Source organism: Prorops nasuta, unplaced genomic scaffold (genome assembly GCF_024137725.1).
Source record: "Prorops nasuta isolate Cenicafe-Biocafe unplaced genomic scaffold, Cenicafe_Pnas_1.2 PNAS00033, whole genome shotgun sequence".
In the NCBI taxonomy this organism is placed as follows: Eukaryota; Metazoa; Arthropoda; class Insecta; order Hymenoptera; family Bethylidae; genus Prorops; species Prorops nasuta.
The window spans coordinates 2,076,889-2,090,515 of record NW_027116830.1 but is presented as its reverse complement, the minus strand read 5'-3'; the positions used below and the strand labels follow the sequence as shown (position 1 = coordinate 2,090,515).

Below are 13,627 nucleotides of genomic sequence, written 5' to 3'. Positions count from 1 at the left end.
ATCATTAATTAGAACAGATATCGTAAGATGGCGCTATAGTAGACATGAGATAAATTTTATATTTACCGGTAATATAACCTCAAATTACGCTTCATCGTAATTAAATTTGAAGAATAAACTGTTCCTGAACAATTACAGCTATAGCGGTGAGTAATTAATTTATGTTTTTTTTTTAAATTAATTGGCAGTTTCTTCCTAAATGGTCGACCCTTTTCATAACCATTTGATCTTCTTGCCTGAATGAAAACGCGGTATATTTTAAGTTAAGAAGGTTAGGGTTTATGTATACACGAGTTTGTAGTACTCCGTATTTAAATGTAAATTAACCAAATTATCAGTGGAGATTAAGAAAAACAAGCAAAATGCCAACATGGAATCAGATTCAAGCTCAATTGAGGAATCCAAACAATCCAGTTGTATTTTTCGACGTATCTGTCGGCACCACAGAGATAGGTCGTATGATTTTTGAATTGTTTGAAGATGTTTGTCCAAAGACCTCGGAAAATTTTCGCCAATTCTGTACTGGGGAATACAGAAAAGATGGGGTGTCCTTGGGATTTAAAGGAGCGATTTTTCACAGAGTCATTAAAGACTTTATGATTCAAGGGGGAGACTTTGTCAATGGTGATGGTACAGGAGTTTTAAGTATTTACGGTGGAGGAACATTTCCTGATGAGAATTTCACTCTGAAGCATGATTCTCCTGGTTTACTGTCCATGGCCAATAGTGGAAAGGACACCAATGGATGTCAGTTTTTTATTACTTGCGCCAAATGTAATTTTTTAGATGGAAAACATGTTGTCTTTGGTAGAGTTATTGATGGTCTTTTGGTCATGAGGAAAGTTGAGAATGTCCCAACTGGACCTAATAATAAGCCAAAGATACCAGTAACTATATCACAGTGTGGCCAAATGTGATTGTGAGCAGTGACACTTATAAATACTGTTCAAACAAAAGTTCAATGAACTCAATGTATTTTATATTTTAATCTAATCTATAAGTAGAATGCATTTTTATATACGAAAGCTTTAGTTATAAGTTGATTGTACTACTATTGCCTAGAGCAATCCAATGATATTCTATGGAACCTATTTGGCCATTGGAATAGCAGCAAAGCCTCTAAACAGCTGTTGATTAAAGATTTTGTCAAAATCTAATTCCTAATTAAATAAAAATGAATTGAAATTGACAAATCTATTATTTATTGTTCATTTAATGATTTATTTATGTTTTATACATATGTTTCTTAATACACACATTTCAATCGCTGTATTTATCTCTTAAACAAATAATTTGTAGCCTATTGAATTGAAGAATATTATATTTACATACATTAATCTGTTGAGATTCAATTTGGAAAATCTATACAACTACTAAGTACTGCCATATTTCACTTTGCTGTCCAATAGTAAATTAAATACATTTCATATTTAGTTTATATGTAAGAAAAAACAGTTCTAGAAAAGGAAGGGACGAACAAGTTTTCAATTACTCAGAAAGATTCATACTAATACAATTCTCGCGCTCGCTTATTTTTATGTTTAACAACACTACCGTTCAATAGTATACGTAAATATGAATTAGCGACGTACATTAGGGATTAACGTGGTTAATAATAACAACATAGTATTTTCTTTGATGTCGGGGATCAATTATCCCTTAATAACTAGTTTTATTAATACTTGCAAGAGATAGAAAGTGGCAAAATCATGCCATCAGACTTGTGCAACAATCACTCTAAAGATTTACAGCTACGCAGGATCATTGAACAAATGAATTAGAAATAACCTCAAAGCACTAATCAAGTGAATTCTTCTGGAAGCTTGAGAAGTAATAGAAAATGAAGTCAAGAGATGATAAGAGGTATTTGTTTGTACTATTAAAAGATTCCATGTTCCATTTTCCTTTAAAGAGTATTCATGAATAATTTTATTCCTCAGGTATGCGGAGAGACTGGTTGTTTGAACCGATTGATTAGATTTTCTATAAAATCCAAGCAGCTCACGGCAGCGACAAGAGCTGGTTCCTCTTCTTGGACACCGTGAGCTGAAGCGCATTCTACCTACTATTGCAAAAAACGTCCTCTTCAATAGTCTCGACCTGAGAGTGGTCGTCGACGACCATAATGGGAGTGGCACCGTCGTGGAGACTCGACTTCGAGATGGATCTCTTGTAAACATCCCTAGTAACGCTTCTGGTGAAGCTGAACTTCCGCACGAGCTTTTTATCAAGAGCAGCAGGGCTCTTTGGTCCTTTGGCTCTGAATTCATCCTCTGTGCCCTCATAATGGGCCAACATCACTTCTGTGGCGTGTTCCTCGATCACGTCCACTGCATAATTAATGTCATCGTCTGTGGCGTTCTCTCTGGTGATGCAGAACCTTAAGGTATACTTGCCCTTGACCCTAGCTGGTATCATATGGAGCCTTCCAGATGCATTGACGTTCGCTAACAGTTCCTGATTTATCTCATCGCTCTCCTTTAGCCTGAAGCATACTAGTCCCACTCTCACATCATTCACAATCTCAAATCTTTTATCTTTTTTCATTATTGCCTCGAATCTTCTGGCCAGCCTTATGTGATTCCTTATGTAATTTTGCAGGCCGATGATACCATACGAACGCATCACGAACCAGAGCTTCAATGCTCTGAATCTTCTACTAAGTGGGATGCCCCAGTGCCTGTAGTCTATGGATTCCTCAGATCTGGCATGCTGAAGATACAGAGGATCAACCACCAGGGCAGAAGTGAGTTTCACCCTGTCCCTGACCCAAAGACAAGAACAGTCAAAGTTGACAAGGAGCCACTTATTTGGATTGGTGTTGAAAGAGTCTGCATACTCGATGCCTGCCATGAGAGGTCTCATTTCCGGACAGATGAAGGCATTTCCGGCGTAAGCACCGTCCACGTGAAGCCACACGCTCGAGTAGAGCTTGCAGACAGGTCCTATTTCTACGAGGTCGTCGAAAGCACAGGATCCCGTTGATCCTAATGTGGTAGATACGTAAAATGGTACAAGACCATTCGCAACGTCCTCCCTGATGGCGGACTCCAGTCTTTTACCCCTTAAACGACACTTGTCGTCTGGTTCCAAAACTCTCAACTTCACCAAACAGATCATCGCTGCTTTCTCTACACAGGAATGAGACTCTGTGGAACAGTAAGCCACCAGTTTTGGTAAGAAGGCTGAATCCTCTATCTTTGGATCCTGTTCTTTGAGCATCCTGATTGCTTGGGTCCTCGCAGCCAGCATCGTCACTAGGATACACTCTGATGCGGAGCCCTGGATGACTCCACCTCCAGCAACCTTTCCGGAACCACCACCACTACCACCGTCCACACTCACCTTATCATCCTTTCTCGTTTCTGAGAGGAACTCACATGGAAGATCAATAGCTTTTGCATACCAATCCAGTACTATGGTTTCCAGTTCCGTGCATGCTGGACTCGCAGCCCAAGAAAAACCAATGCAACCAATGGCATCTGATAACATGTCACCCAGAATCGATGGGAAGGAATTTCCTGAAGGGAAATAGGCGTGGAAACGAGGATGTTGCCAGTGTGTTATCTGTGTATAACACAAAGGACATTTTAGTAACACTTCTTGCACAAAGATTATTATTGTATTCTACAAAGGAAGGACTACTCACTCCAGGCATAATTTTGTTATCGACATCTCTCATAATGGCGTCCCAGGATTCAGGCTTGGCCGGTGCTTCCTTGGGCAACTGAGCCTTCAAGTATCCAGGATCTACGTTGGCTGTGACCCTTTTGCCCTCCAAGGTACGAATGTACTCGCAAATGTACTCCACCATCTCTTTACCACGTACACGAAACTCGTCTATGTTCATTTTGATTATTGTATACTTCCACACGCTTAGATAATTTTTAAATAGCCATGATCGTCTTGCAAAACTCTCTTCCTCTATTCAACTGTATATTATTAGCTTGCACTTTTTGTTACAAAGTAAACTGTTATTGTTCACTGCACGATAGCGATTACGTGCCTCGTACGGATATCCAGAGTAGACTGTAAACTGGTGGAAAGCGCCGGTCAGTTTTATGCGCGCCTACCTCTTTTCTCTCTGTTCGTACTCTTCTTCGGTGCAGCACCGACAGATAAACTCACCGAGCTATACGATTAAAAATTTGCTAATTTTTCTTTTGTTTTTTCTTTTTTTGCAGTGTGGACAAAGTTTAATTGCTCAAGGTAGAAGTAAATTGTGGATATATATTGAATATTGAATAATGGAGATGCTAGATAATCGAAGAATTGGTATCAATGGCTGAGGAGGGATCGGCTGGTAATGGAAGAGAAGGAAGAGGAGGTATAGAAGGAGAGACAAAAGGCTAGGTTCCTTTGAATAAGCTGTGGGGGCTTGGGAGGGAGGATTGGAGCGTAAACCCTATAAACGAAGCCCCTTCTCGCCCTGCCTATCTTCCATACAAAAATAGACATTTACTCTTCACCTACATTTACAACGGCCCGTGCGGATGCGGTGACAGGTCACCGCTCAATCTGTGCATAACACAACAACGAACAAACTAGTCTGGTACATAGATAAATACATGTTGATGGTAAAAGCTTTCATGCATGGTCTCACGCGAATTCCCATTGGAATTTTCTTAATTAAAACCGAGTATCGCAAGTGGCTTAAAAAAGCTTCTCAATTCCATTTTATATTTTTCTCTTTACCTAAACCATATCTTCAGGAAGAAAATCCGACGGAAAATCGATGAGTTGCCATTAATTGGAAGAAAGTGATGGGGAAACGCTGGAAAATTCTTCAGATTATTTGAATAGAGAAGAATCGATGGTAGGATCTGTTTTAAAACTTTATTACACTATTGAGCCTAATTATCGTTACTTTCAGTGGTAAGTTTAACGAAGAAAATTTTAAGAGAGATAGACTCTTGCCAAGTGTTTTTGGCTCGACGGTTTATTGGAATTCTTGTCAACATTTTTCTCGACTTTTTGTTTATTGGTCTTTTTACGCTTTTCCTAGGTTGGTATGCGTAGTTTACGCTCTTCCATTGGGTGACCTAGCCCTCGAGGGCGACACCGAAGGGGAAGGATCTGGACTACAGCCGTTACTGCTACCACGACGACTTCCAGTTCCGCCAGCCTTCAACCTCACCATAGTGTCCAAATGACGAAACCTGTACATGTATGGAAAATACTGTATTAGTGTTTAAAGGTTGCTGGAAGATGACGCAAGGTTTATAATTATCTGCAGATATTTCCCGATATTTTAGCTTATTGTCCTCCATACCTAAGTGACAATTCGCTCGTATCCGCAGAGTCTCTCGCCTGCATGAGATATGCCAATGGCCAAGAAATCCAGGAACGTCTGAAAATGCACATTCTCAATGTATTCTACGACGTCATTCAATAATCGATAACTATACAGTACGACATTACCCTGCAGCAGGACTATTGGAAGAAATTCCACCAATCGTAGCCTGTGTATCAAGCTTTGCTCCTGGTCGATTCGGAGTTTTCGTGAATCCTGGTTGAATCGCAGGATCGGAGACCATTCGTACGAAGAAGGATCTCCTCTGTTCCAAGGTTGCTTTCCTTTTCTTCTCCCGGATGTCAGCCAGCTCGTCCATGACATCCTACAAGAGTCGAAGGAATATTTTTAAATGAAAGGAGAGCAACGTCATTTGCGATATTTTCCTCGTTACCTTGGACTCCAATATATCCGACAAGTAATCCGTGATAATGTTCCATGCGATATCTGAAATATTTTTGGATTTTTAATCACGCATATTATTGTTTATTGTAATCTTTATCGTCAATTGTATTCTTACCAACGTCGTTGCCCGTAGCGTTGGGTGCAGCTAAAGCGAATCTAATTGTATAACGTTGATTGACCCTCGCAGGTACCATATGAATTTTTCCTGAATCGTTTATGGTACTCAGAAGTTTTTGATTTAATTTATCCGAGCCTTTGGCTCGAAAACACACCAATCCAAGCTGCAAAATGACACTGGATTATTTGTTTAATTCTTTCAAATTGTTTTTTATGAATATTATAATACTTTTAAAAAATTATTGTTATGTAAAAAATTACCACAACGTCGTTGCAGATTTCGAATCTCGAGTCTTTCTTGACTAGGGCCTCGAATCGTTTGGCAAGTTTCACGTGATTTCTTATGTAATTTTGCAGACCGGAAATACCGTAGCTTCTGATGACGAACCAGAGCTTTAGTGATCTGAATCGTCTGCTGAGGGGGATACTCCAGTGCCTGTGCGAGATGAATTGTTAAAATAGAGGAGATTGGCGTCGTTAAAAAGAGTACCTGTAATCTATAGCGGTATCCGCGTGCGTGTGTTGTAGATAAAGCGGGTCAACGACCAGAGCGCTCGTGAGTTTGAATCTGTCCTTCACCCAGAGGCAGGAGCAATCAAAGTTGGTCAAGAGGAATTTATTGGTGTTCGTATTGAAGGAATCGGCGTATTCGACACCACCCATCAAATATTTCAATTCCGGGCAAATGAACGCGTTCCCAGCGTAGGCTGCGTCCACGTGCAACCATACCTAAATAGTTAATGTTCTCGGAATATTAGTAGAACATTGCGAAAGGGAATTCTTGTGTTAACTCTCTTAGAACTAGTTGCAGTAACATTTAATTAAGTTATGTCACTCTTTACTATACATATATCTATCTTGTTTTACTTTTGAAGGAAAATACTGACAGATATAATTAACCATAGCTTAACTAAAAGTTGATGAAACCAACTTAAACTCCTCATAAAGCACACAAAGTGTCAAAAACGGTCCTAAAACGTTTCAGGACTGAGTTTGCTACGTTGTCACGTTCCAGGAACATTTTTTACATTATGTGTGTTATTTGAGCGAAAACAACCAGCTAGCTTTAAAACAAATGTTATATTTATATTACATAGAATACACAGCTGTCAAGTTAATTAGAGCTGCTTTCGCACATTCTTAACTTCAACCTCACTGAGTCAACGTTAACCATCAACCTGGTCGATCAGCACTTTAGTCGTGGTGACCACTATGTTGAAAATGTTGACTTAGCAAATCCATTGATATTGGCTCAGTGAGGACCCAGTTTTAAAAATATGAAAATCGAGAACTCACACCAGGATACTTTTTACAGACAGGGCCTATCTCTTTGAGATTGTCGAAAGAGCAACAAGCTGTTGTGCCGAGGGTAGTTGAGACAAAAAATGGAACGTATCCTTCGGCAGTGTCAGCTTCGATGGCCTGTCGTAGAGTTTCGCCACGTAGGACACTTTTTTCGTCAGGCTCGAGGATTCTCAACTTAACGAAGCATATCATGGCGTCCTTTTCGACGCTACTGTGGCTCTCCCTACTGCAATAGGCCATTAATTTTCCAAGAAGAGCTGTCTCGTCTAGGTGCGAGTGAGCTGCTGATTCCTTGAGTCTCGCGATCGCCTGAGCCCTTGCAGCTAGCATGCATACCAATATACATTCGGACGCCGAACCCTAGGTCGAAGAAAGATTGTATTATTATTAGTGTTCGAGTTATACAATTTACTGAATTTATTATTTCACCTGTATAACGCCTCCGCCTTTACTACCTTCGCTGAAGTAAAGAAAATCATTCGGTAGACCGATCGCCTTGCCTAAAAGGATTTGGGATTAAGACAGATGGGGGAGGAAAAGAAAAGACATAGTTCTCGTTGAAAGAGATTACAAATAGCGATTCTCCTTGTACACTTAACTTTATATATATAGGGAACATCTAATCAACTGATGCCAAAGCGATAAATTCATATAGAACTAATGACTTTAAGAATAAAATTCTTATACCATTTTTATACGTAAACTTTAATTAGAAAGTAAATTGGAATTAACAATCCCTTTCTAGAAACCTCTACTGAGTTTTTGGATTATCCAAGTGGTTCCTGACGAATAAGATAATTAAGATCTTGAAATAGTTATTCCTCGATAGGAATAAGAAATAATTTGTAATTCTTTTATATAATAACTTTTTAATTGAGACCTTTATAGAGATAAAGATAAGATTTTTCTTCTTAAGAGTGTATCATCTCTTTGGCTTGAATTAAGAGGACACATTGTAAATAAGGAATTACCAAACCAATCGCAGACTATCGTTTCTAGTTCCGTGCAAGCAGGACTGGCCGCCTAAAGCAAACAAACTATGTAATTTGAGAGGGACGATCCGTCATAATCGTTCAAACTCACCCAGGAAAATCCGATGCATCCTATCGCGTCGGATAACATGTCCCCCAGGATAGACGGGAAGGAATTTCCCGCTGGGAAGTATGCGTGAAATCGTGGATGCTGCCAGTGCGTGATCTGTTGGAATTTTCCAATTTGTTCCAATTATTGCTAAATTCATTGGACAAGAAGAAGAAGTAGTAGTGGTTTATAATGAAATTGGAATTGTTCACAGACTCCTGGCATGATTTTCGATTCTACGTCTCTCATGATATCGTCCCAGGGCTCTGGTTCAGTTGGTGGCTCGGATGGTAGGAGAGTCCTCAGGTAGCCAGGGCCAACATCCGGTGTGACCCTCCGGGTGTCGATGTTGCTCATGAACTCGCAAATGTATTCGACCATCTCTTTTCCTCTCACGCGAAATTCTTGAATATCCATGTCGCGTACACCAAACGTTTTTTTCTATTTATGTGTGTATACGAAACGAATTTTTAATCCAACCGGAAGTCGAATTAAGATCAGAGCTATTCCCGCCTTTGCGCGATTTATTTCCGATGAAGAGCCACGACTAGCCAACTTTCGAATGACATCCTTGCAAGGATCTCGAAAAGGATCCTTTGCCTGATATACTCCTGCGCAATCGCGACCTTCGGGTCCCACTTCTTCGTCCTCTTTTCATTCTCGAATCGTTCCATCTTAACATCATACCCCCCACCTAACCTGCTTTCTTTCCACGCCCGTCATTCAATTCTCAATTAAGGATTCGATATTCGATCAATTTTCAATAAGGAAAAAAGTGCCAGGAATTCTAAGAACATAGACCATAGATACTTTTGATTATTTTCCTTTATTTCATTAATTTATTGACAATGTATTACTTGCACGTTTGGAATTTGTGCAAGTGGAGGAATGTAAGGATGAACGTTGAATTGCGTAAATATCGGAGGATAAGAGATAGTGCTGTTGAAAATAAGTCACGACCTCATCAGTCGGAGATTGTCGTGTGGCTAAATCGCAATTGAACGTGATTTTAATTAGCAACGTGGTGAATAAACAATAATGGTTAGCAGGAAGTAATAAAGAGGGGCGAGAACCTGTAACGACATTTCTACAAGAATTTTTCACGGAAAGTAAACGAAGGATACAAGGAGGTTATGTTTACCGATTGGCAGTATACAATCATGAATTTTATTTGTATAATACATTTATAATTTGTGTGCATAAAAATGTGTTATATAGTTAACACTGGGAAAAATATAAGAAAGTAGTAGGGTACGTAATTGCAAACAATTTTTATCCATAAATATACGTCGGGAAATGCCAAATTGCACTTTTAAAAACAGAAGTGTTGAGTTTTCGATTTGACGAAGTCTTAACCATTACGGTTGATTCATTTACTACTCCATCTAGTACGAAAAATTCTTTAAGCCAATAATTTTGTAGTTTTATTTTATGAGACTGAAAGAGAATTCTCTATCTAAAACTCTTTAAAAATTTCAAATCTTTTTTTTTAAACATTACGAGTTCAGAAAGAATTAATTTCTCATCTCATAGAGTACAATTCCAAAAGGATTTGTCGTGCTAGGTGGGACTTTAAACTGGTTTAGACGTTTAATTAAGAATTTTCTTCACTTCTGTATAGTAGTTTCCCAATACAGAAATTAAAACTGATGAAAATTGAAAGATTATTCAACATTTGATATATAGTTTAGTTCAACGTTTGGAAAAACCTAAGTTTACCGCTAATAATTGTATAAAATTACGTTCTTTCTCACCTTTTAAATTTTATTAAAGGATCGTTGTAACACATTGTAAACAAATACTTATTTTACCTACTTGACACGGAATTTTACGTAGTCTCTCAATATAAAACTAAATTTTTGTAGATCTGTCGTTGAAAGTGGTTCTAAGAGAAAATTAGGTTATAAAAATTAAAAATGGCCACTTGTGTAGATGGGCTGTTGAAGGAAGATCGACGGGTTATATGTAGCTCGAGGATTGAAGAGGAATCTCATTCCAGGGTGGGAAGAAAAAGTGTGAAATATTCATACGATCGCCCTTAAAACTCTCTTAGAGAAATTCTCTACTCCTCTGCGTTTCTGCGGCTCGATCTTTCTAAAGTCACGGCGGGGTCCACTCGAGTAAATTGGATGCTGAAAACTTTCCGAGGTCGTCGCTTATTACCAGAGCAAAGGCACCCGTCAAACCCAGAAACGACCTGAAACGCTTCTTCTTCGGCGACTCCGCCCTTCGTCATTGACTTTTTCCCTATTTTCCCTTATTTTCATCTTTCGTTCATCTTGCCTAGTCATGTTATAACCGTTTTCCGTTAGAATTCATTTCAAGCCACGCGCGTAGAACGCACAGTGTTAATTGTTTACATTAGGTTTTTTTTCAAAAGAATTGGAGGGCTTTACTCATTTCTCGTATAACAGCCTTTATTTTTCAACTTTTTATACACTCTTTCCTTCATAAGAGCTAAGATATCGAACCACGTGAGTGAATAAAGAGAGCTTTTTTTATCCTAACCTCTAAGTTTTTTTTTAACCGTCATTTACTGGAAGCTTATTTGTGTATTGCGAGTGGAAATCGAAAGCGAGAGAAGAGGTCGCGGTTATCCCCTTTGGGTATTAAGGAGATAAAAACGGCTTCATAATGCTGGAATGTGGGGAGACGAAAGGGGAAATGGGGAAGGATGCTTAATAATGCAATATGGCGTCTGGGTGTCGGTCCGCTATGTCCGCTATGCTGCATACCACCACCATATACGCCTACGCCAAAGCTTCATTCTCCACAGAACCCCTTTCACCCTCTCTCTACTCAGCTCGATATATATTATATATATATGTGCCTCTCGTGATCGAACCCCCCCTCTCTTTCTCTCTCTTTCTCTCACTGCAAAATATTGATGGGATTTTCCAACCCATCAACCACCCCCATTTTCATCCACTTCCTCTTCTTCTGGAATCCCACAAATTAATCTCCACTGATAGCCGGCATCTATGATGCGTCATAATTTCAATGGAAATTTTCAATGATTTCTAAAAACCCTGCTGAACTCGTGACCTACTGACTAAAATTCTTCTTCATTCTTATCATAACCTTAATTATTATTTATTCCTTTTCTATTTCCAGATGGGCAAGAAAACCAAGAAGAGCTGTGCAAAAAACTATCAGCTAGAGATCTCTGACAATGGTCCCGATATTCCTATTAATAATTTGCCAAATAATGTTTTAAAAATGAAGGTTATTTTTATTGCAAAATTACCAACACTAATGTAATTAATTCTTTCGATCGATTTTAACGCAGTTATTTTTCAGGTGAAAAGCGGTACGAAGATTAGAAATGTCTTAAATTACGCTATAAGCCATTTTCCTAAGCATTCGGGTGTTGTGTGGACCGGTATTGGCCTGGGTGTAGTAAAAACCATAAGCTGCTCTGAGCTTTTCAAGAGGAAACACCAAGGACTTCATCAAATCACGAATCTTCGATACACGGAGTAATTATAACTCGAGTAATTTTAGCACCGTCACACCACAATTTTTTTTTAATCGTCTCTTATTAATAAAATTATTGCACAGGCAAAAATTGGTGAAGGATAAGGAGGAGGGGACGCGTAAAGTGCCGGAAATATTTATAGCTCTGTTGAGGGACGTTCAAGACAAAAGCGTCAATGGGTAAAGAATATTTTTTAATGAAATTGTTTTTACTCTTCGTAGAAAAATAAAGAATCCATTAAACACAGATATATTGCAGTTTCAATGCTACAATATGTCAAAACATGACGCGTAATATAACGTATACCGGGTAATCAGTTTAAAACTTTCCAGTTGGTTATTTTTTAAATAAATAAATATTCTAAAAAATGTTTTGAACGAATGTTTTATGGCTTAATGTGAAACATTGGATGGTATCATTGGTTTGATCTCGAAGGATCATTAGAAGGTTACGGGTGAAAGTCACGTTGATTTTTTTTTAATCGACCACCCTGTATATATTTACAAATTCTTGTAGTTGGCCTTGAGAGCTTTCCAAAATCCCCTTTTTAATTTTTATTTCCTCCAGTCATTTACAAGATATTTCAATTCAAAATTGTATATAGATATGGATTTTGTTGAAGTAGTTGTATTACCACCACGCTTAGACGCGCAAGATCGTTCAGCTATGTAACATTTAAATTTATATATCTCCTAAACGACTGTATGAACTGCAGAAATGGATATAGAATCTTGGAAAACTCTTGATAACAGCTACAATAGTATGTAATGACATAAAGGATTTATTATTTAAAAAATGTTGTGATCTTCATGGAACCTTCAAACGAAATTTCAAGGTCAAAGTTGTGAGCTTGGTGGATAAACTAATTGGAACCCTAAAACTTTTCTCTGAAACATTTTTTCTGAAAGGCTTGATTTTCTAAATATACAAGAGTCTTACCTTTTGTACAAATCTTATATTATAGTTTAACAAAACAAAGTTTGATTCAAAAATGACTTAAAACATTCAAATTAAAATCATGTGCTAAAACTAGAAAAATATTCAAAATAATTTTTATTCAATTTTTACTTTTGAATCTAATTTGAAATTATGTATAGTCATTGATATATTCATTATCTTAAATATATTTGCTCCAAAGAATTTGGTTCCTCTATTATGACTTTAAATCAGATCCTTGACTTTTACTTATGAGACTGTTACTTTATCCATTACACTACTTCTTGAGGAGGCAGATCTTTGGTGTTTACAAATTTTAAATAGCTGTATTTTATATTTTTTAATGTTAGTAGATTTGGAAAAGCTAATAAACTGTTAAACATGTAATTTATTATTAACAGCATATTTATTACAGCAAAAAATAGATAAAGACCAAAAGCTAAAATTAAATGTCTGGAATGATCGAAATTCTTAATTTGAAAGTCTTTAAAATAATTGATTACTACAATAAAATAGTTGAGGCTGACTAAAATTGTCGGCTTTGTGACATTTTGTATGTAAATTTTTCCGTTGTTACTATTACATTATTGGTACACTATTATTAGTATTTTGTTAATATACACTAACGTAATATTAATAAAAAATAAGAAGTTATATAACTTCCACGAAAATAGTACACAACAATAGGTGTATTTTGCGTTATTTCCACATTATATAATAATTATAATTTGTGTTTGCTTGGAAACTATAAATGGTATAAACTAATTGGTGTTAATAAAATGTTATAGCTATCAAGCTCCTGGAGAAGGTAGTTGGAATATGGGGGAAGACATAGCAGTCAAGAAGAATGGTATCGATCAAGAAAAAAACGTGAGTCACATTGATGCTGAAGAATTTGCGTCAATGGGCTTAAGGACTGGACAAAAGATGTCGAGGAAGGAAAAGCAAATGAGTCCACAGAAGAAAATGAAAACGAAGAAACTATGAAATCAATAACTACTCCACAAATTCAA

General features: G+C 37.6%; 4 protein-coding genes across 9 annotated transcripts; 2 read left to right on the top strand and 2 right to left on the bottom strand.

The window, feature by feature from the left end:
- Positions 1–62: 62 nt before the first annotated feature.
- On the top strand, positions 63–13,614 carry Rpp25 (ribonuclease P protein subunit Rpp25). Of its 6 annotated transcripts, XM_066743440.1 has the most exons (6): positions 8,966–9,241; positions 10,133–10,200; positions 11,315–11,425; positions 11,501–11,679; positions 11,762–11,857; positions 13,403–13,614. In XM_066743440.1, exons 3-6 carry the CDS (start codon positions 11,315–11,317, stop codon positions 13,599–13,601), a joined length of 585 nt encoding a protein of 194 aa, XP_066599537.1. In that variant the 5' UTR covers positions 8,966–9,241; positions 10,133–10,200; the 3' UTR covers positions 13,602–13,614. The 6 variants fall into 6 exon arrangements, with proteins under 6 accessions (XP_066599536.1, XP_066599537.1, XP_066599533.1 ...); XM_066743439.1 differs by lacking the exons at positions 8,966–9,241; positions 10,133–10,200 and adding an exon at positions 63–146; XM_066743436.1 differs by lacking the exon at positions 10,133–10,200.
- On the top strand, positions 177–923 carry LOC136783349 (peptidyl-prolyl cis-trans isomerase H). Its single transcript, XM_066743450.1, has one exon. The coding sequence runs from the start codon at positions 363–365 to the stop codon at positions 915–917; it is 555 nt and encodes a 184-aa protein (XP_066599547.1). The 5' UTR covers positions 177–362; the 3' UTR covers positions 918–923.
- On the bottom strand, positions 1,857–4,155 carry LOC136783300 (tyrosine decarboxylase-like). Its single transcript, XM_066743360.1, has 2 exons — positions 3,650–4,155; positions 1,857–3,567 (listed from the first exon to the last, which is right to left on the bottom strand). Exons 1-2 carry the CDS (start codon positions 3,848–3,850, stop codon positions 2,059–2,061), a joined length of 1,710 nt encoding a protein of 569 aa, XP_066599457.1. The 5' UTR covers positions 3,851–4,155; the 3' UTR covers positions 1,857–2,058.
- On the bottom strand, positions 4,714–8,740 carry LOC136783297 (aromatic-L-amino-acid decarboxylase-like). Its single transcript, XM_066743352.1, has 12 exons — positions 8,417–8,740; positions 8,204–8,317; positions 8,092–8,143; positions 7,550–7,620; positions 7,112–7,480; positions 6,306–6,544; positions 6,077–6,251; positions 5,814–5,979; positions 5,688–5,740; positions 5,422–5,618; positions 5,273–5,350; positions 4,714–5,159 (listed from the first exon to the last, which is right to left on the bottom strand). The coding sequence occupies exons 1-12, from the start codon at positions 8,615–8,617 to the stop codon at positions 5,021–5,023; spliced, it is 1,854 nt and encodes a 617-aa protein (XP_066599449.1). The 5' UTR covers positions 8,618–8,740; the 3' UTR covers positions 4,714–5,020.
- Positions 13,615–13,627: the final 13 nt, after the last annotated feature.